The 23,172-nt window shown below is 47.0% G+C and overlaps 1 protein-coding gene across 6 annotated transcripts in view; it reads left to right on the top strand.

Moving 5' to 3' along the window:
* ZNF384 (zinc finger protein 384) overlaps positions 1 to 20,035 on the top strand; it is a 34,852-nt gene extending 14,817 nt beyond the window's left edge. For 5 of the 6 annotated variants that reach the window (XM_048820609.2, XM_048820591.2, XM_048820614.2 and 2 more), the window contains 5 exons: positions 15,307 to 15,531; positions 16,129 to 16,311; positions 17,092 to 17,170; positions 18,080 to 18,238; positions 18,421 to 20,035. In XM_048820609.2, the coding sequence (XP_048676566.1) occupies positions 15,307 to 15,531; positions 16,129 to 16,311; positions 17,092 to 17,170; positions 18,080 to 18,238; positions 18,421 to 18,693 (919 nt within the window). In that variant the 3' untranslated portion in view covers positions 18,694 to 20,035. The remainder of the gene's footprint in view (positions 1 to 15,306; positions 15,532 to 16,128; positions 16,312 to 17,091; positions 17,171 to 18,079; positions 18,239 to 18,420) is intronic. The other variant, XM_048820596.2, reaches the window with a different exon arrangement.
* Positions 20,036 to 23,172: the final 3,137 nt, after the last annotated feature.

Raw genomic sequence — 23,172 nt, 5'->3', positions numbered from 1 at the left:
CAAAGTTCTGAATAGCAGCAGTGACCAGAACCAGTTGTCTGGAGTCTCAGGAAAGTGACACTACATTAGTAACTTGAGTCACATATGTAAGATCAGATGGTGATTGAGGCAGTTTTTATACAGAACTCTGGTGCTAGGGTGACAGGCACAACACATAATTATTTAAAAAGTTAAATATCTGAGAGCTTAAATTCTGCAGTCATGGGGCCTCCTCATTCACCACTTACAAACAAGTTGAATTATTGAGGCTAGTAGATTTTTGTGATTAGCATTGATGTATTGCTGTAAGCTGATGTTGACTGCTGTAGTTGGAGGCTTCATCTGCGGACTTTCAGAAACCTACAGCCTCCTTAACTAAGCTAGATATGTTAGCTCACATTCTGCTGACGTTGCGTAGCAGGATGATATACCTATTTTACGGTATCTGTATCCCCAGGGAGTCCAACCAAATGCAAACAGAAAAGTGTTAATGTGTTTGAAGTTTTCAGTAACTGATGTGACTGCTCAGTAGTGAGAAGCCAGCATAGGTGTTGGGCAGGTCACTGGTGTGTTTACAGAAAGCAGGCAATGTTGCTGTCTTGTGAGGAAGGTGATGTAGGGTATTGTCTGGTCTTGTCAAGTCACTCGCGTGATAAGAGGACTGGATAGGGGATGGGTAGGTGGGTGTAGGTGGCACATATAGATTTGATAGTATGAAGATTAGTAGGTTGAACAGTGTAATTAAGAACACAGATACTATACGTGCCCTGCCACGTGCAGGCATAAAATTCAGTCTTCAGTTTGAATGACAGGTGGCTTGGGAGACCGTTAAAGTTGCTTAAGCTACTTTGATTTTTGCATTTCCCCTCTTTCCAATTTTGTTCTTAGAATAACCTCCAAATTGTCTGGCTTTCAGATGTTGTTTTTAATCTGCAGTGCTCTTTTGTCCTCCTCATAAAGTACTACTATGTATATGAAACCTTAACTTAAGCTCTTCTTTTGTCTGCTGGACCATACCATAAAACCCATACCAGACCCAGGGGGACATCTGGAATCATGTAAAAACTGGATTTAATAACTAAATAGAATACATCGTATGGTTAAGCACTTGAATCAAAATCGTTGCATATCTGTATTACAATAGGTCGTTATTACCTGGTTGTGTTTCTGCAGGCCTCTTGCCTCATACAGTTAAACAGTGCCCAATGAGTGAGGCAAAGGAACTGTTAATTGAACAGTGAGGAGGCAAAAGTACTGTCTCTGGGCACCAGATGAAGCAGGGGTCTCGTGGATATAAATGTGATTGTGTTCTTGAAGATAGTGTCACAATCACCCAGATTTATGGGGACACAGTTAAGATTGCACATCCTTCCTTAACTTTGGCATTTCCGAGTTGTGAGCGCTTCTGTGTAGTTTTTTACTTTCCAAGGTTATTTTTAAAGAAGAAAAATATATTTCAAATGAAATTAATTGTTGACAAATACATGGTGGTAATGCACACTGGAAGGAGTAATTTGAACTCCTTTGACATGCTGGGAACTATATTAACTCTAACCAATCAGGAAAAAATCCTGGGCTCTACTGAGAATAAATTTTCATTGAAACTTTACAGTGTGCAGCACCAGTCAAGAAAAACAAAACTGCTAGAACACACATACAGTGGGATGAGAAATAATTCTGGGAATATTATGATGTCATTGTATAAATGACTTCATGTGCAATTTCTGGGCCTCCCTCTCAAGATGCATATACCAAAATAGTGGTGGTTCAGAGAGATGGAGTGAAAATTATTAGAGGCTTGGGGAGATTGTGACTGTTCAGTTGAGAGAGCAGATGAGTAAGAAGAATACAAACTAATGAATGGAGTAGACAAAAGGTTGGTTAAGATGCCCTTATTAAACTTTTCTCATAATACAGGGGCAAGGAGACCTTCAATGAAACTGAGAGGAAGCAAATTCAAAAATTATAAAGGAAATTATTTTCTTACCTAAAGTAACTTTTGAATTTTCTTATTATCCATATAAATAACCTATTTTGAATCCAGCTAAGCTCTTGGTCTCAATAGGATAAGTTCCACTGATTGATTGATTATGTGTGTGTATATAATCAATACAAATTTCTTTTAAAGGTAGATAAATCCTCTTGCTTCAGGCATAAACCAAACCACTGTTTGGAATTTGGAAGAAACTTCCCCCTTGGGCAAGTTATTCCATAATTGTCCACTCGGTGGCTGCTTGCATCTCCCTCTGAAGCATCTGGTACTGGTGGCTGTTGGCTACAGGACACTGGTTTAGGTGGACCATTGGTCTTATGCATTGACAATTCCTGTTCCCGTGTAATATGAAGCTGTCTGGAATATGGATCACTGCCTTCTTGCAGAATTCCCCAAATCTTTTAGTACAATCTAGAATTACATACGAAATTGTTACACCCCCATGTGTGATACTATTAGAATAGTGGGAAACAGTTGTTTACAAAAACACTCAGGAGTTATTTTAAATATAGCATGGATGAAATACTGTCTTTAAATGGTTATAACTGCTAAATGCAGACAGATTTTCACCCAAACACCAAAAGGTCATGTGACCTAAGGATTATCTCTTTCCTCAGCATCAAGTTTCTACCCCCCCTTGTACTCAAGTGCCAGAAAGGCTTGTTAAATAAATCACATTTTTTTTAAATGATTTTATTCTGAAAATATAGCAAAATCATTTTTGGTCTGACTTTAAAAAAACAAAACAAAAAAAAACTCTTGGGTAGACCGACCTGGAGAATTTCTGGCTTTAAGGTGAGCATTTGGCAAAGTTATAAATAATGGAAAAATTAAAGGAGATCCCTTCAGCAACCTTTACTGGAGGTGTTGCAACATACTCTGACTATAAGAGATATGTTGGTCCAGGTCCATGACCGGGAGTTTTGGCAGCTCCACTGCTGACTTGCTGTGTAATTTTGGGCAAGTCACTTCATTCAACTCTGAGTGCCTCAGTTTCTGTATGATGAGGATGATACTAATCTTTCTGTAAAGCTTTCCTAGATTTATAGATGAAAAGCCACTGCACAAGAACTAAAAGCCAACTCCTTTAAGGCTCTGGGCCTTGGTGAGGAAAGCAGAACAAACTAAATGAGTTTCTAGGCCACACTGCTCTGATGAACAATATTTGGTGCAAAAATATTTGTGAAAACTTTTCTTTCGTAAAAAACATCCTATTTCTTAAACTAATTAACTCTTTACAATGTCCCCACAAACTTGCCTTCTAGCCAAGGGTCACATAAACAAAGTTTCCAGTTGATCAGTTTCGTTTTGTCTGAGTGGTAGACTCTCTTATAATGGAAAGAGTTTTTCCAGTGATTGCACATGTGCATCCCGTTCTTGGTGTCTGTGCACAGCACATGGCCATCAAACTTTTTTTTAACCGATAGGGCAGCTCAAGCACCTACTGCTGCCACACATTAGTGTGTGCAGGTATAAAGGGCAGAACTACTCCTATCCTCCCTCAATTCCTTCTTGCTGCCCTTGACAGTTGTTGGAGCCCCTGTTCATTGCCAGAATGGCTTTCTCTGTGCCCTGGTCCCTGGGCTTCAAGCAGTGTGCTTCTTGCTCAAAGCCTATGCCAGTGAGCGACCTGTACAGTAGTTGTCTTAAGTGCCTGGGCGAAGCATACATGAAAGAACAGGAATTCAAACCTAGAATGAAAAAGTTTAGGGAGGTGGCATTCAGACCACCATCAGAGCTGCCCAGTCCAGTTTGGTGCTGAGTGCTGCAGCTTCAGTGAGAAGCGAGCCTGCAGCATTGTCAGAGTCCTGGCACTGATCTCCTTCATACATGCTGAAGAAGAAATAAGTCTTCCAAAGAGGCTCTGACCAGGAGAAGATCTCCACCCTCTAAGTCTGGTAAGAGAACAAGTTGAATGGAGTGCATCTGATATGTAAGCACTCCCTGTCCAAGTCAGTGCCTAAGCCTTTGAGCCCATCATCAACTTCAGCGGCACCACAGCAAGGTACAATCTCCATGCTGGCTACCCCGGAGGCATTTACTGTGGCAAAGAATTTGCTCTGTCTCTTGGTGCTGATGCTGCTGATGGCGCAGGAGTTGGATCTCCCAGCACCGTTGTCCTGTCTGGTACCAGCACGAACAGTGAAACTTGCGAGACTACACCAGCTGCCTAATTCCTAGACAGTCAGCCCAGTAGTACCGTCTAAGGGGAAGCCAGCAATGATGGTGACACTTCACTCATCACCAGATTCTCAGTGCTGGTCCCCAGCACCAACTGGAGCAGCCCCTCCATGGTCAGAGGAAGGGGAAACTTTGTCATCAGACTCAGAGGTTGGATCTTACATCTCACAACCCCAGAGCAGAACCCACCAGTCCCCTCTGAGATCCTCTCTCTCTGCCTACCATTGTGACCCCATGGTGGGAGCTACCATGGAAATCATGTCAGGAGGTCACTGGGGTCCAACCCCATATCAGTGGCCTTTTTGGAACCTCTGGGATTTCCCCCCTAGCTTCTAGATCCCCCCCTTGTCATGCCTACTCCTTGCCCTCATCTACGTAGGTGGTGTCCTGGCACTGAGCTGCTCCATTTTCAGTGTCCAGTACCAGGCCTGGTACTGAGCATCAAGAGGCGGCACTGGAAGCAGAGGAACAGCCTGTGGAAGAAATTCAGCCCCCTCCAGTGTTGGCTTCCTCCTCCTGCTCTTTGGACGAGGCAGTTTCCTCGGAGGCAACTTCACCCCCTCCTGGTGACTTTCAAGCTTATTGGGAATCATTAGAGGGTGGTTTCAGACTTTGGGCATTCATGTTTGAGAAAGTCAGGGAGTCCTCACGTCTGACATTTTATTAGGGACAGGTCCCTCTGGAGTAGCACTGCTAGTTAATGAGGCAATACTAGCACCTATGAGGTCTCTGTGGCAGACCCTTCATTGCCTCCCACCTCAAAGCAGGCAGAGTGAAAGTCCTATGTGCCTTTCCAAGGCTTTGAATATCTTTACTCCCACCCACCTTTAGGGACATTAGTCGTTACAGCAGCTAATGTGTGTGTAATAGGGCATCTGGCTGTGTCCTATCGTCCCTCTTCCCCCAAAATCAAAGGACACCAAGAGACTGGACTTTTTTGGAGGAAGATTTATTCAACTGGGGCATTGCAGATTTAAATTGCCAACCAACAAGCTCTGCTGGGGTGGTATGATTTTAATTTCTGGGGCTTCATGGAGAGGTTCAAAACTGCTTCCTGAGAATGCTAGGCAAGAATTCTCTTCCTTGGTGAATGAGGGCAGGCTTTTAGTGAGAACACTGCTGCACGCTGGACTGGACGCAGCATTCTCAGCATCTAGAACCATGGCTTCTGTGGTTGCCATGAGGGAGATCCTTTTTGGTTACAGTCTTCTGGTCTTCCCAGCAAAGTCCAGAATACTATTCAAGACTTGCCTTTTGAGAATCTTTCTCTGTTCTCAGACCAGGTGGACAGCAAGCTCCATGGGCTGAAGGACCACCTTAAAGTCCCTAGTTTTGTACACTCCTTCTCCAGTCAAAAAGCACTGTCGACTTTAGCACACACACCTCTGGTAGGACCTATCAAAAAAAGAAGTCCGGGGTCATAGGTGCAGGTCTCCCCTTCCTGCTGCTTTGGCTCCAGCTCCAGGCCCTTCAAGACATCCAGAAAGTGCCAAACAGTCATTTTGGTGGACCAGTCAAGGTCACCATACCAGTCTCCATCTCTCCAGACCCAAATTTCCCCACTTTTGCAAACACTCTGTCCCACTTCCTTGGTGCTTGGTCCCAAATTACTTCGGACCAGTGTGTCTTGAGCGCTGTGGAGGTGGTCTGTACCTTCCAGCTTGTTTCAATCCCTCCGTCCCCCTTCAGGGACCGCTCTCACAAGGAACTCTTCCAGGAGGTACAATCTCTCCTTCCATGGGGACCTTAGAGGACTTCGACAGTGTCTCAGAGGGGTGGGGTTTTAGTCCCTCTGTTCCCTTTTGGGGTTAGAAAAGGGATGGGGGAGCAGGTTCTCAGACCAATTTTAGTTCTGCGTCTACTTAACAAATTATTTAAAGTGATGGTGTTGCATGGTTACCTTAGCTTCTGTTGCCCCCACAATTCAGGGAGGAGATTGGTATGCTGCCCTCAACTTTAAGGATATCTGCTTTCATATGGCAGTCAACCAAGCTCACAGGAAGTACCTCAGATTTCTAGTAAATCAAAATCATTACCAGTTCCCCATACTACCATATGGCCTGTCACCACCTCCCTGAGTCTTACAAAAGTTACGGCAGTAGTAGCTGCGTCTCTCAGAAAATCGGGAGTTCATTTACCCTTACCTAGACAACTGACTTGTCAAGGGCTGATCCAGACTGCAAGTACAGTGCAGTGTATAGCTCATCCAGTCAATATTCAGTGCTCTGGGACTGCTAGTCAATGTCAACAAGTATCTCCTCTCCCTAGTCCAGAGGATACAGTTTTATAGGAGCTGTACTGGACTCTACTCAAGACAGAGCTTTTCTTCCAGATTAAAGGTTTCAGGCAATTTGATCAATTGTTATAAACATGGAAGCTCACCCGGTCACAAGAGCATGAAACCATTTGAAGCTCCTGAGGCATATGCCCTCCTGCATTTACATGGTTCAATACGCCAAACTGCACCCTAGAATTCTACGGGGTGGGCCGATGTCAGTCTTTTTGCTGAGCTGTCATCTAGACTCAGTGGTGAGGGTGCCTTCCTATGTCCTCACCTCCCTAGATTGGTGGATAAGTTCCCTCTGCTGGCCCACAACACATATACCCTTGGCTGGGGAGGCCCATCAGGCTTCTCTACAGACTCAGGGTTTATGGTCCCCAGAGAACTTACCTTTACACATCAGCATCAGAGAGCTGAAAGCTGTCAGACCGGCATACCAAGTGTTTCTGCTACCGATCAAAGAAAACAGCCTGTTAGTCCTCACAGACAACACAGCGACAATGTTCTACCTCAACATGCAGGGAGGAGTCCTCTTCTCTACTCTGTCAAGAGACAGCTCTGCTTTAGGAGCTCTGCATTGCCAACTCTATAGATATAGAAGCTTCTTGCCTCCGGGGGGGGGGGCAAAATAATTTAACAGACTGCCTAAGTTAATCATTTACAAGTTACCACAAGTGGTCTCTTCATCCAGACATGGCCAAATACATCTTCCATCACGGTGGGTTTCTCTTGCTAGGCATAGTTGCATCAAGAACCAACAGAAGGTCAGCAGTTCTGTTCCCTGCAGTTCCCCGACAGACATGTTTTTGTAGCACTGTTCAGGCAAGCTTCTCTGTGCTTTTCCGCCAATCCTGCGTATTCACATGGTATTTACTAAAGATAAGACAAGACAGGATGAGGCAAGAGTCTAACTTATATCCCCAGTGTGGGACTCCGAACATTGGTTCTCCACTCTCCTGGCATTGTCTGTGAATCCTCCGGTCTCGCTTCCACTACACTTGGACCTAATCTCCCAAGACCACGGTTGCCTATTCCACCTGAGCCTACAATCCATTCATTTAACTGTATGGATACTCCTGGCTAGATATTAGAGAGCAGTCTTGCTTGAAAGAGATTTAAGAGATCCTGCTAAATAGTAGGTGGCGTTTTACAAGAGCTACTTACCTTTCTAAGTGGAGACGTTTTTGCATCTTGTCTCACCAGTATGTGATATCACTGTCCTGTTCTTTGGTTCAACATATTCTGGACTACTCATTGTACCTGAAACACCAGCTGTTGACTGTTAGTTTGAGCAAAGTACACATGACAGCTGTTTCAGCCTTCGACCCAAAGGTGGATAATTGCTGTATTTTCTTTAATGATGTGTCCATAAGGTTTTTGAAAGGCCTAAATCAAATGATATCCTCAGGTGCAAGACCATGTTCCTCTGTGCGATCTAAACTTAGTGTTATCAAGACTTATTGGTCCCTTGTTTGAGCGTTTGGCTACTTGCTCTCTGTTGTATCTATCAACAAAGGCGGCATTTTCAGTTGCTGTCACCTTGTCTGACAAGTAGGACAGCTGTGTTACCTTTATGTCTCTGCCTCTCCGTACTATATCCTTTAAGGACAAGGTTTACCTGTGTCCTCATTGAGGTTCATCCCAAAGATAGTGTCATCCTTCCATATCAACTAGCCAATTTATGTGCCTGCGTTTTACCTGAAGCCACATTGGAGCAGGGAAGAGGAGTGTTTATATACCCTGTATGTCAGGAGAACCCTGGCAGACAAACTTGATGGCTTTTCTTATAGCATTACAAAATTAGTTGCTAAAAGGAATGCAGTGAATGGTGTCGTAGTATGAAATCTAAACAGCAATATTAATTGATTTTTTTAAAGACCTAAAGGGATTGTTATGATTGTAGAGTCAGACCTCCTGCATCAAATCCAATAATTCATGTTTAAACTGGAACAGATCTGTTAGAAAGATATCTAGGGATGGATTTTCTAAAGGGCACTAAGCACACCTAAAAATCTGTCCTCCAGTCTTGACTTAGACTCCATCATTTTGGAGTCTATCGACCACATGCTTTTGTAAGTTGTTTCAATGGTAAAATACCCTTGCTGTTGAAAATTTGTCTTATTTCCAGTTTGAATTTTTCTGACTTCTGCTTCCAGCCATGGGATCTCATTATGCCCTTGTCTGCTACATTAAAGGGTCATAGAATCATAGAATATAAGGGTTGGAAGGGACCCCAGAAGGTCATCTAGTCCAACCCCCTGCTCGAAGCAGGACCAATTCCCAGTTAAATCATCCCAGCCAGGGCTTTGTCAAGCCTGACCTTAAAAACCTCTAAGGAAGGAGATTCTACCACCTCCCTAGGTAACGCATTCCAGTGTTTCACCACCCTCTTAGTGAAAAAGTTTTTCCTAATATCCAATCTAAACCTCCCCCACTGCAGCTTGAGACCATTACTCCTCGTTCTGTCATCTGCTACCATTGAGAACAGTCTAGAGCCATCCTCTTTGGAACCCCCTTTCAGGTAGTTGAAAGCAGCTATCAAATCCCCCCTCATTCTTCTCTTCTGCAGGCTAAACAATCCCAGCTCCCTCAGCCTCTCCTCATAACTCATGTGTTCCAGACCCCTAATCATTTTTGTTGCCCTTCGCTGGACTCTCTCCAATTTATCCACATCCTTCTTGAAGTGTGGGGCCCAAAACTGGACACAGTACTCCAGATGAGGCCTCACCAATGTGGAATAGAGGGGAACGATCACGTCCCTCGATCTTCTCGCTATGCCCCTACTTATACATCCCAAAATGCCATTGGCCTTCTTGGCAACAAGGGCACACTGCTGACTCATATCCAGCTTCTCGTCCACTGTCACCCCTAGGTCCTTTTCCGCAGAACTGCTGCCTAGCCATTCGGTCCCTAGTCTGTAGCTGTGCATTGGGTTCTTCCGTCCTAAGTGCAGGACCCTGCACTTATCCTTATTGAACCTCATCAGATTTCTTTTGGCCCAATCCTCCAATTTGTCTAGGTCCTTCTGTATCCTATCCCTCCCCTCCAGCGTATCTACCACTCCTCCCAGTTTAGTATCATCCGCAAATTTGCTGAGAGTGCAATCCACACCATCCTCCAGATCATTTATGAAGATATTGAACAAAACCGGCCCCAGGACCGACCCTTGGGGTACTCCACTTGATACCAGCTGCCAACTAGACATGGAGCCATTGATCAATACCCGTTGAGCCCGACAATCTAGCCAGCTTTCTACCCACCTTGTAGTGCATTCATCCAGCCCATACTTCTTTAACTTGCTGACAAGAATACTGTGGGAGACCGTGTCAAAAGCTTTGCTAAAGTCAAGAAACAATACATCCACTGCTTTCCCTTCATCCACAGAACCAGTAATCTCATCATAGAAGGCGATTAGATTAGTCAGGCATGACCTTCCCTTGGTGAATCCATGCTGGCTGTTCCTGATCACTTTCCTCTCATGCAAGTGCTTCAGGATTGATTCTTTGAGGACCTGCTCCATGATTTTTCCAGGGACTGAAGTGAGGCTGACTGGCCTGTAGTTCCCAGGATCCTCCTTCTTCCCTTTTTTAAAGATTGGCACTACATTAGCCTTTTTCCAGTCATCCGGGACTTCCCCGGTTCGCCACGAGTTTTCAAAGATAATGGCCAATGGCTCTGCAATCACAGCCGCCAATTCCTTCAGCACTCTCGGATGCAACTCGTCCGACCCCATGGACTTGTGCACGTCCAGCTTTTTTAAATAGTCCCTAACCACCTCTATCTCCACAGAGGGCTGGCCATCTCTTCCCCATTTTGTGATGCCCAGCGCAGCAGTCTGGGAGCTGACCTTGTTAGTGAAGACAGAGGCAAAAAAAGCATTGAGTACATTAGCTTTTTCCACATCCTCTGTCACTAGGTTGCCTCCCTCATTCAGTAAGGGGCCCACACTTTCCTTGGCTTTCTTCTTGTTGCCAACATACCTGAAGAAACCCTTCTTGTTATTCTTGGCATCTCTTGCTAGCTGCAGCTCCAGGTGCGATTTGGCCCTCCTGATATCATTCCTACATGCCCGAGCAATATTTTTATACTCTTCCCTGGTCATATGTCCAACCTTCCACTTCTTGTAAGCTTCTTTTTTATGTTTAAGATCCGCTAGGATTTCACCATTAAGCCAAGCTGGTCGCCTGCCATATTTACTATTCTTTCGACTCATCGGGATGGTTTGTCCCTGTAACCTCAACAGGGATTCCTTGAAATACAGCCAGCTCTCCTGGACTCCTTTCCCCTTCAAGTTAGTCCCCCAGGGGATCCTGGCCATCCGTTCCCTGAGGGAGTCGAAGTCTGCTTTCCTGAAGTCCAGGGTCCGTATCGTGCTGCTTACCTTTCTTCCCTTTGTCAGGATCCTGAACTCAACCAACTCATGGTCACTGCCTCCCAGATTCCCATCCACTTTTGCTTCCCCCACTAATTCTACCCGGTTTGTGAGCAGCAGGTCAAGAAAAGCGCCCCCCCTAGTTGGCTCCTCTAGCATTTGCGCCAGGAAATTGTCCCCTACGCTTTCCAAAAACTTCCTGGATTGTCTATGCACCGCTGTATTGCTCTCCCAGCAGATATCAGGAAAATTAAAGTCACCCATGAGAATCAGGGCATGCGATCCAGTAGCTTCCGTGAGCTGCCGGAAGAAAGCCTCATCTACCTCATCCCCCTGGTCCGGTGGTCTATAGCAGACTCCCACCACTACATCACTCTTGTTGCACACACTTCTAAACTTAATCCAGAGACACTCAGGTTTTTCTGCAGTTTCGTACCGGAGCTCTGAGCAGTCATACTGCTCCCTTACATACAGTGCTACTCCCCCACCTTTTCTGCCCTGACTGTCCTTCCTGAACAGTTTATAACCATCCATGACAGTACTCCAGTCATGTGAGTTATCCCACCACGTCTCTGTTATTCCAATCACGTCATAGTTCCTTGACATCACCAGGACCTCCAGTTCTCCCTGCTTGTTTCCAAGGCTTTGTGCATTTGTATATAAGCACTTGAGATAACCTGTTGATCGCCCCTCATTCCCAGTATGAGGCAGGAGCCCTCCCCTCACAGACATTCCTGCCTGTGCTTCCTCCCGGTATCCCGCTTTCCCACTTACCTCAGGTCTTTGGTCTCCTTCCCCCGGTGAACCTAGTTTAAAGCCCTCCTCACTAGGTTAGCCAGCCTGCTCGCGAAGATGCTCTTCCCTCTCTTCGTTAAGTGGAGCCCGTCTCTGCCTAGCACTCCTCCTTCTTGGAACACCATCCCATGGTCGAAGAATCCAAAGCCTTCTCTCCGACACCACCTGCGTAGCCATTCGTTGATTTCCACGATTCGACGCTCCCTACCTAGGCCTTTTCCTTCCACGGGGAGGATGGACGAGAACACCACTTGCGCCTCCAACTCCTTTATCCTTCTTCCTAGAGCCACATAGTCCGCAGTGATCCGCTCAAGGTCATTCTTGGCAGTATCATTGGTGCCCACGTGGAGAAGCAGGAAGGGGTAGCGATCCGAGGGCTTGATGAGTCTCGGCAGTCTCTCCGTCACATCGCGAATCTTAGCCCCCGGCAAGCAGCAGACTTCTCAGTTTTCCCGGTCAGGGCGGCAGATAGATGACTCAGTCCCCCGGAGGAGAGAGTCCCCGACCACCACCACCCGCTTTCTCCTCTTGGGAGTGGTGGTCGTGGAACTCCCAACCTCAGGACAGCGCATCTCATGCCTTCCAACCAGCGGAGTCTCCTTCTGCTTTCTCGCCCCAGACATATCATCTGGTCCACTCTCCGCAACGATACCTGTGGAGAGAACAAAAAAGCGGTTAGTTACCTGTGTCTGTGTTACTGGAACCCGGACATTCCGCTTACCTCTTCTGGAGGTCACATGTTGCCAAGCTTCTTCACTGGCCTCTTGGCTCCTCTGTGCAACCTGCTCTATATCTGTAGAGCTTTGTGCCCCTAGAAGCCTATCCTGAGTTTTGTCCAGAAAATCCTCAGTTTCCCGTATGCAACGCAGGGTTATCTGTTGCTCCAGACCTTCAATCTTCTCTTCCAGTATGGAGACCAGCTTGCACTTTGTACAGACAAAGTCGCTTCTGTCCTGTGGAAGAAAGACAAACATGGCACATCCAGTGCAGGTCACAACAGCTGAACCCCCCCCCCTTCCATATCACCTTCCTACTATGAGCTTCCTCAGAGCAGTTTGCAAGACGTAAGCCTCACTGGGCTCACTCCAGGCGAACTCCCAGGCAAACTCCTGCTGTGAGCTGCTCTGCTGTCCCCGCTGCTCAGCTGGTTCTCTGCCGCTCAGCTGGTTCGCGAAGCTCTGGCTATTTTTAAACAGCCAGGCTTCCCTGTCGCAAACAAACAGACACCCTACTGCCCGCCCCCTGCAGGCTAGCAGCCAATCAGTCCTCTACTATTGGATATTTTCTCCCCCATGTAGATACTTAGAGACAGTGATCAAATCACCTGTTTGCTTAAGCTTTGAAACAAGCTAATACATTGGACCCCTTCAGTCTCTCAGGCAAACAGGTTTTCCAAACTGTGAATCATTCTTACAGGCCTTCTCTGAGCCCTATCCAGTTTTTTCAACATCATTTTTGAAGTGTGAATACCATGATGTGACATGATATTCCAGTAACAGTCTCTCCAGTGCTGTATGGAGGTAATATTTACTCTTACGCAGTATTCAGCACATCTGTCTGATAACTTGTACAGCCTCTGGTCACTTTAGCCCTCCTAGCCACAGCATTGCATTGGGAGCTTGTGTTCAACTGGTTGTTCTTTTTAGCATCTCTGCTCTCAAGGATGTGGTCAGCTGTCCTGAAAGTATGAGGTAAAAATTCACCCAAAATTTCACATGCTGTATGTAAGTCCAGGGTTGAAACTCTTTGGAAAGTTTGGGAGTAAATTGGATAAAACATTTAGGGTAATAAATGAACTTTTGGTTCTTGGAAATCATTCTAATGCTTCTTTTGGATCCTCACATCTTCAAAATAGCTTAATGTTGACATTCAAAACATCTTCCACGCTGTTGGTCCTGGAGAGCACTGATGCCTATGATTGTCTGAGGAGATAATGGTGCACTCAGATAGCATGTGAGTTAGATAGCCGAGTGCGGTGTCAGTGCATTATTTGGATGCGTGCATTATACTAGGATCTGGGAAAAAGGTTGGATGAGAAGCAGGGGAAGATGAATGTGGGAATGACTGAAAAAAGGAGTTAATGAATGGTGGGGGAGGAAGGAGCTCTGAGCAGTGGTAGGTATCTGCACCAGGGAGGTGAGATTCCAGCAACTGGACTTGGAACAAGGGCATGGCTGGATAGGGTCTGTGGAGGTGTCAGGTAAGTGTTGGATAAATGTATTTCTGCATTGCATATACTAATCAAATTGATGCATATTTCATAACTGTCACATAGCCCCAATGTGAATAGCCGTGGTGGGTGGGTGGGGGTGTGTGTGTTTGAGAGAGTGGGGGGGGGAGGGATAGACACAAACACATGGAGGGGAAGGCATCTCTTTGGGGAGAGGGAAAAGCCACATCTGAATTTAAGGGGATGTCTGAGAAGAGTGGGTTCCAATTCCTGCTGACTCCCAGTATCTACTGGGACTCCTGTCACCGAGCAATTCTTAAACATTTTTAAATACTTAAGGAAATTCCCAGACCCAAAAAAAAAAAAGTCATCAATCTGGAGTGAAAGTTGGAATAATCTTTGGATTAGTCAAAAATCCTTTAGGCGGCCTTTTAATTTTCTCAAACATTAGCCTGGAAGTTCCAAGTGCACATTCCGTAGGCATGTTTCATTTTGCTAAAAACCCCACAAAATATTGAAAAGTCTGCAAATGAATAGTTAAGGCCACAACAAACATAACTCTGCCCATGTAGTGGCAGCCCGAAGAGTAGCCAGAGACTTAGACAGCCTTACCTTTTCATTGCAACAGCAATCAATAAAACTTTTAGACACTATTAGACAAATGGCGTCTTGGAGCCATGTGCAGTCCTTGGAAAAAACCTTTTTTTATCAATTACTGATAAATAGCAGACAGAGGTCAATCATTTCCCCCTGCTTAAAGAGCCCGTGTGGCACCAGATATACATCTGAGCATGGCGCTAATGTGTCCAAACTCCTAGAGCAATATAATGAAATATGGCAAGGCTATGGAAACAATATAAGTGTTGAGGTGATGAAGCATCATGTTTGGTATTCAGGGCACATGTGAAACCAGTTATAAAAGCATTCTCTGTACTCCTCATTTTCAACGTTCTACTCAAACTGTACAAGTACAATATCTTCTCCAAAGAGGGAGTGGAGTTACGGTGGTGGCGATCTTAACTGCTTTTGCAGACGTGCCAGCACTTGCTGGTCAGCTTTTATTGTGAAGTGGAACCTTAACCTGGAAATCCCAGGTTTTCTGTCCTTTTTTCACCCCCGAACAAATAAATGATTGATGAACAAAGTTTTTTGTCTGGGAATTTTTATTTCTACTCCCATCATACCTATCTGCTTATGCCCTTTCTAGGGTGCTGTCTTGTCTCCCATTTCTCATCTCTTCACCAAGCTAAGTGGATTTAGCTCTGACTCCCTCAAGAACTTGACCAGCCTGGTCCCTGGAGTGTGTCTGTGACTCTTCTCTCATCTCCCCGAATCTGTCTCTCTCTTTCTGAGATTGAGGGGCCCACAGCTGAGCATGGTCTCCCAGGTGGGGTCTCCCCAGAGACACAGAGGGACTACCCCTCCCTTCTCTGGGACATTAAGCCTCTGGTAGTGAGGACTCCACCCTGTTAATTTTGGTACATGTTGGGGCCTGCCCCATATGACACTCTCTCTCCCCCTCATCCCGGTCCCAGGTGCCGGATGTGTTCGCTGACGTTCTATTCCAAGTCGGAGATGCAGATCCACTCCAAGTCTCATACGGAGACAAAGCCACACAAGTGTCCTCACTGCTCCAAGAGCTTCGCCAACAGCTCCTACCTGGCCCAGCACATTCGCATCCACTCAGGGGCCAAGCCCTACACGTGCAGCTACTGCCAGAAGGCCTTCCGCCAGCTCTCCCACCTGCAGCAGCACACACGGTAAGGGTGGAGAAGGCTGGGGCCTTGTGCACTGCATGTTGCCGTCATCCCAGCATGCTGCAAACACACTAGGCTGGGCAGTCTCTGTTTCCCATAGGCTGGGTACCTCTTCCACACACCAGATCTGGAGTGGTGCTCCCAAACATATGGGACCTGTTGCCATAGTGAAGGCCAAGACAGCCTGTTCTTAGGGGCGTCTGAAGAGAGGTGATACTTCCTGTGAACCCTAGCCTGACGTTATCAGTGGGAGTCTTGAGTAGGTATAGGGCTGTCCACTTCCCCCTCACCCCCAACATAGCTCTACCTGTACCACCACCTGTCTTGCTACCCCTCTGCTATTCCAGTCCTGGGCTTCGCACACACAGTTCTGCCAATGCCCCTCAGTCGAGACTGTCCAGCTCCTCTCTCTGGCCCCCTGGTGCAGACAGGCCTTGGTTTTGTACACCCTGGGGGCATGTGGATTCAGTCCACGTCTGGAGTTCCTACGTGTAGCCAGGTAGCGTGGTGCTGTCCCAGCCCCTTCGTGCCCTCCTTCCATCCACACTAGCCAGATGGTGGTCGTGTCCAACTGCTGCTGCTCCTCCTCCTCTTCGGCAGGATCCACTCCAAGCTTCACACAGCGATTGTCAAGCCGCACAAGTGTCCTCACTGCTCCAAGAGCTTCGCCAACACGTCCTACCTGGCTCAGCACCTCCGCATCCACTCGGGGGCCAAGCCCTACAGCTGCCGCTACTGCCAGAAGGCCTTCCGCCAGCTCTCCCACCTGCAGCAGCACACACGGTAAGGGCCACAAGAGGCTGGGGCCTGGCCCTGGCCCGGCCCGGCCCCCCCACCGCCGGCATGCACCTGTGGAGTACGCGCGCCGAGCATGCGGGGGGCGGGCAGGGGATGCGGCAGGCTGCACCCCCAGGAGGACGCGGCCCACCAGAGAGAGGATGGAGTGGAGGCTGCGCAGGAGACACTGACCACGTCAGGGCAGAGGTGGGCACATTCTGGCCTTGGGGGATCCTTGGTCTTGCACCGTGGGGGGTACAGAGAGAGAGACATTGGTCATGAGGGATCCCAGCCTGGCACTATGGGGGTTGGGCACTGAGACTGAGTGTGTGGAAGCTTTCCCTGGCATTGCAGGGGGCACAGAGACACAGATATCACCCTGAGAGGCAGAGATTGTGTGCACCCTGAGCAGGAGCGCGTCTCTTGGCACTTTGTGGGGCAGAGGTGAACCTTAGTCATGCGGACGCCTATGCTGGGGACAGAGAACCTGGACATGCAGCCACTTCTCCTGGCACTGCTACAGATACCAAGCTGGCCTGTCACTTCTGTCCTTGTCATCCTCTGTACCCAGTCTGATCCTAGATAATCTCCCTAGTTTCTCTTCTAGCTGGGCATAGGAGCAGAGCAGGGCCCCCTTGGCTCAGTGAGGTTAGAATAGTGTCTGTGGGTAGCATCGCACCCATCCCTGCTTGAGTGGCTATGGGATCTTGTCAGGGTATCAGGCCATGGGGATCCATTTCGACTTCCTGTTCACTGCTTCCCATTTGTGCTCTTCCTCCCTGACAGCATCCACACTGGGGACCGACCCTACAAATGTGCCCACCCAGGCTGTGAAAAGGCTTTCACCCAGCTCTCCAACCTGCAGGTAAGGGGGTGAACTCACCCCAAGCCCCAGTGGAGGGAGCACACAGCGCTGCAGGGGAGGAGAGCAGAGAAATCCAGGGAGGCTGCTCCAGGTGTGGTGGAGTTGCAGCAGAGGAGGAGACTTGCAGCATTGCCACCCCAAAAAACAATTCAAGCCCCATAATATTACGAGATTTTGAAAAATTTTGGGTTCTTTTCATTTGCTGTCTGGCTTTTGAGGTCACGTGTTCAACCTTTTCTTTCCTATGATACTCCAGAGCTGGGGATCTCAGGAAATCACCAGATATCATGAAACTTGTGGTAAAGTCACAAGAGCTGGTAGCACTGCCCTTGCACCCATGGTGTGGAGGGAAAAGAGAAGGGCTGGGGGACCAGAGGGATCAGAGATGTCACTGGTCGTGGGCTAGACTGTTGGCTTCTTTAGTGCCATGGAAGAGGGGGTGAGCAGCATGTTAAGGGAGGTCGTAGGCGACGCTAAATGTGGAGGAGCTATAAACAGCAAGGAATAAAAGGGCTGTGGAAGAGTTGTTCGGTATATAGGGCTAAAGTGAGTCAGGAATGGTGAGAGCCTAGGAGAGCAGTGTAGGATGTAAGAAAGGAGTTGAGAGGAAGGGGATGGGAGTAGGGAAGGACAGAGGAGAAGGGTAAGGGTGGAGCCTGTTGAGGATTGGGAGATTCCCCTCTTCACATACTGCCAATGAACCAGCAGGAGGGAGACTGGGATGGTGGGGGACAAGAACTGAGAGCTCCTCCCCAAGGAACAAGCCCAGAGCCCAATCACTTGGTTATACTGGGAACAAGGAGGCCTGTGGCCTGAGAGGGAGTAGGTCATGAGAGGGCATCTTCAGCTCTAACATCCAATTCCCCTCCCCCCCCATGCTCTCTCCCTCCTTCCTCCACCCCTCTGCAGTCCCACAGGCGGCAGCACAACAAAGACAAACCATTCAAGTGCCACAATTGCCACCGTGCGTACACAGATGCTGCCTCGCTGGAAGTTCACCTGGCTACGCACACAGTGAAGCATGCCAAGGTGTATACCTGCTCCATCTGCAGCCGGGCCTACACCTCAGTGAGTACCACTGAAGGCAGGGTAGGCATGGAAGTACTCCCCCGGTGGGCAGAGATTTAGTCCTCATCCCTGAGGAGGTGCTGGGTGGGAGAGGTCTCAAGATCTGTCCCCAGTGGATCACTGATGCCTGCTTTCCCAGGAGCTCGCTCTCACCTTGATTCCTCCCTTCCTCCCCTCCCCAGGAGACGTACCTGATGAAGCACATGCGGAAACACAACATCCCTGACCCACAGCAGCAAGTGGCGCAGGCCCAAGTTCAGGCCTCCCAGCAGCAGCACTTCCAGCCGCAGGGTGGTGGGGCAGTGGGGGGCCCTTCTGGAGACACTAACCCCCCCAACCCTCCATCCCATTGCTCCTTTGACCTGACCCCTTACAAGACTTCAGAGCACCACAAGAACATCTGCCTCACTGTCAGCACCAGCACCATCCAGGTGGAGCATCTCTCCAGCTCCTAAGAGAGACTTTGACCCAGGGAGCAAAAAACCTCTCGTGCATAGCCTGTGCCCAGGGGCAATGGCCTCTCCTTGTGCAACAGCCTCTGGCCTCTCCTTGTGCAACAGCCTCTCCTGGCAGTGTACCCTGTTAATGGCAGCCCCTGGAGTGATAGCCTGTCTCCACAGGCATCTTATGCAACTGCCTGCTCCAAAGAGGGGATACTCTAGCCTGCAAGAGCCCCTTTCCAGTGCTGGGAGCCACCTCTCACACACAAGCCCCTGAGTTCACACTCAAAAGAAAGGCCTAATTTTTGCCTCTGTGTAATTTTAAAATGTGGCTTGAAAGCAGGTGGAGGGGGCACCTTCTGGGCCACACGTGGTGGGATGGGATGGGATGGAAAGAGGCTATTAGTGTGCAGAGTGGCTTGGATGCATGCTGGCAGCAGGGCATGGAAGGTTATGACAGAGTTCACAGTGAGGGGTTTTTTTAGGATTTCCTTATGTGGCTAAAGGAAAACATTCATTCCCCTTTCCTACTTGGTGAAAGGGAGAACTCTTGGGGACAGGGGAGGTGAGGCGTATTCCTTGGGCTTGACATTGCCTAAGCTGTTGGAGGATGTGGGAGGTCTGCAATTTCTCTTCTCCCCCACTGGAGAACACGGGCAGGGTCTGTGTGTGGTCCAGCTGCCCCGTCTGCCACCCAACTGTAGGAGAGAGAGATGACCCCCCCCCCCCCGAAGATCCAGGGGGGTGGGTTCCAGGTCACTGCTGGGCCTGCCCTTTGTGGATAATGCAATAGTAGCTTAGTCTCCATCTCCCCCAAAAAGTCTGCGGGCAGCATCAGGAAACCAAAAAAGCAGTGGGAGGATAAGAGACTGCCACAATGCTTATTGCCCACCCCTCCCATGTCCCCTTCCCAGGAAGGAGAGGCAGGGGTTCTGACCCTCACCCTTCCTCCCCTCAGTTTCAGCAGTCTGTCTTCTGGTTCCCAAAGGAGGAGGCGGAACAGACCAGCCTCTTCAAGGAGCCAGCAGGAGGCAGGAAAAGGCTAATTCCTCCTGCTTGTGTCTCTCCGAGGGCATTCTTCCAGGCTCCCTCTTGCCAAGACGGGCTGGACTCACATGGTAATGGTGGCCTCTTTTAGAACCAGGACCAGATGGATTCGCTAGACGGTGGACAATTGAGGGAAGGGAACAGACCCCCCACAAGGAGAGACCAAACCAATGAGAAGGGGGAGCCGCCAAGAATAAACTGAAAGCCCCTTGAATTTATTAAAAAAAATCTATTTCCTACCCCTGGCCCGCTCTGTTCTTGCTGTAACTGTTTCTATCTCTGTGTTTATAAAATGCATTATCCAGGCAAATTTTTATTTTCAATCTTTGTGGTGTTCCCCCCCTCCCTTTCTCTTTTTGTCTTTGAGGTTTTTTTTCAATGTCCCCTTTTTTTGGTCCATATGGTTTCTGGATTATCATGTAACTATCTGTCTGGCTTTTAATTGGATCATGAAGGCTGGCTCAGAAGAAAGAGAACAAGGAAGCAGGGGAAAAATTATTTATTGAGATTAAACCCCCAAACCCCAAGATCCTGTATAAACTACTGGGGGAGGGTGGGTGTTTTACAACTATGTATAGAAAGAAATTGGTATAAAAGGCTTACTGGGGCATGGAGGTGCTGGTGTGAGCATGAGCATCTTTCTGGCTCTACGCACAAGATAAGCGGGCGAGAATTGTGTGTTCCTTCATGTGTGCACCAGCACATCTATGTGAGCAGCTGTATAAATGTGCATCTCTGCCTCTGAGTGTGAACAGTTCTGACAGAGAGGAACATACCCCTCCCTCTGTGTGCTGGGCATGAGTGGGCTGGAGTTGTGAGCATTATGTCCTTATGCTCCTATGCATGCATTGCTGCAAATTGCTGTGGGATTGTACTATCAAATTTTAGGTTGGAAGGAACCATTAGATCATCTAGTCTGATCTGTATATTGCAGACCATTAAATTTTACCCAGTTACCCCTCTGTGGAGTTCAATCACTTTTATGTTTGGCTAAAGCCTATCTTCCAGAGAGGCATCCATGCTTGATTTAAAGAGGTAGAGAATCCACCACTTCCCGTGGTAGTTTGTTCCGCTAGTTACCCTCACTGTTAAAAATTGTGCCTAATTTCTAACTTAAATTAGTCTAGCTTCAGGCTCTAGCCTGCGGTTCTTGTTATGCCTTTCTCTGCTAGATTAAAGACCCCCTTTAGTATCCAGTATTTTCTCCCCATGAAGATACTTTGACACTGAAATCAAGACACTTCGCAATCTTCTGTCTGGAAGACAAACAGATGGTGCTCTTTAGGCCTGTTACTATAAAGCATTCTCCACAACCCTGAAATCATTTTTGTGGCTCTTCTCTATGCCCTGTCCAGTCTCTCCAAAACTGGATGCAGTATTCTGATATCAGTCTGACTAATGCATGTACAGGGGTAAAATCACCTCCTTACTTCTGCTTAGTACTCCCCTGTTTATATATCCAAGGATCATATTGGTCCTTTTTGCATCACTGGGAGTTCCTTGTCTATTATGACACCTAAATCCCTTCCAGTGCCCCTGCTTTCCAGGATACAGGCTGTAGGTGTGAGCAATCATTCCTTGTTCCTAGATGTGTAATTTTGCATTTGGGTGTATTAAAACACATTTTGTTTGAATGGGCCCAGCTTACCAAGCAATTCAGATTCCTCTGTCAAACTGCGCTGTCCTCGTTCTGCAAATCTTTGTGTCATCAACAAATTGTGCAAACAGTGATTTTTATATTTCCAGATCACTGCTGAAAATCTGGCCTAGTAGCAATCCCTGTGGAACCCCACTAGAAACGCTTCCCTTCAGTGATAATTTCCCACTGCCAACTACTTTTTGAGATCTGTCAGCCAGTTTAACATGTGCTTTAGTGATGATATATAGTGATTTATTTTTAATCAGAATGTTCTTGTGCTGTACTAAGTCAAACACCTTACAAATACATATATGATACATATATGCAGTTACCTTTATGAACCACATTTTTAATCGCAACAAAGAATGAAATCAGATTTGCATGACAAAAGACCTGTTTTCCATGAAAATCATCTTGACTGGCATTCATGATGTTTCCAGCCTTTAATTCTTTATTAATAGAATCCTATTTTTAGTTTTTCCATCATTTTTCTTGGGATTGTTGTCAGGCTAACCATTCTGTAGTTATTTGGGTCAATCCCATGACATTACCCAGGGTACAGTCTGGACTGTTGAACAGCTGTGTCCCCTCAATTCTCCAATCTGGGATGCCCTTTACACTGCTGTGAGAGCAACCATTCCTGGTCTGCTCACACACAGCCTCCAGCATGTAAATTACTTCCAGTTATACTGTATGAGTGTTATGGCCAGCCACTCATTAATACACTTGGAGGCCACACTAGCAAATTCCCAGTCCCAGACTTCCCCCAGAAATGTGTGTCTCTTACTGCCCAGCCCTCTCCTGGACAACTCAAGCTCATATAAAGTCTGTCATTTATTAATAGGAAATGATATGCACAAATTCTGTCATCTCAAATGGAGTTTCCCAAACACTTGAATCCAAGCACACTGATTTAGATAAGACAATAAAACAAGTTCATTAACTACAGAAAGATTTTGTGATTACAGATAATGAGGCATAAAAGTCAGAACTGGGGTTACAAAGAAATAAAAGGTAAAATGCAACTAATACCCAACTTAACAAGCTAAGTGAATTGAAAGCAAGTCTCTCACCACATGCTTCAGCAGTCTTACTGGCTGACTTCCTTTCAGACAGGATCCTTCCTCAGCCCAAAGCAGTTTCTTTGTTCCTCAGGTGTTGCAGCTGCCGTGGGCAGAGAGAAAGGGAGCATTTGTTCCCCATTCTGGTATCTTTTCCTATTCCTTGAGAATCATCTCTAGCTGGGATTCAGGAGATAGGAAGTCTGGGGATTGGAACCTCCAGCTGTTCCTTTGCCAAGATGTTAATTTCTTGCTTACACCCTTTTTCCTGCCAAAGAATGGCCACTCAACCAGGTGATAGTCCATTTGATTTCATTGATTCCTGACTGAGGAATCAGTTTACCTTTTGTCTCTGAGGATCTGGTTTGTACCTGCTTCCCCAGATTTGGAATGTCTTAACATTATACAGGCAGTCCTCAGACTTACGACTCAGTTGGTTCCTGAAAATCTCGTCTTAAATTTAAAATGTCATAATGCGAATTTCCCATAAGAACAATGTCATATCAAGAGTCATAAAGGTGAAACCGATGTCTTAAATTTGAAACATAATGATAATTTATAAACATCATAAGTGCCGTTCATCGTAACTCAAACATCATAAAGTCAAGGACTGCCTGTACCGTAGAATCTTATAAAATGTTGCCACACACATTTTGCCTGGACAACAATGATCAGCAAATTATGAGTCTTCAATTGATACCTCACCAGGCATGCTTTGTACAAAATTTATCATAGTCTTGTAAAAGG

Source organism: Caretta caretta, chromosome 1 (genome assembly GCF_965140235.1).
Source record: "Caretta caretta isolate rCarCar2 chromosome 1, rCarCar1.hap1, whole genome shotgun sequence".
Taxonomy (NCBI): domain Eukaryota; kingdom Metazoa; phylum Chordata; order Testudines; family Cheloniidae; genus Caretta; species Caretta caretta.
The sequence above is the reverse complement of the archived record's forward strand: the minus strand, read 5'-3'. Positions and strand labels throughout refer to the sequence as shown.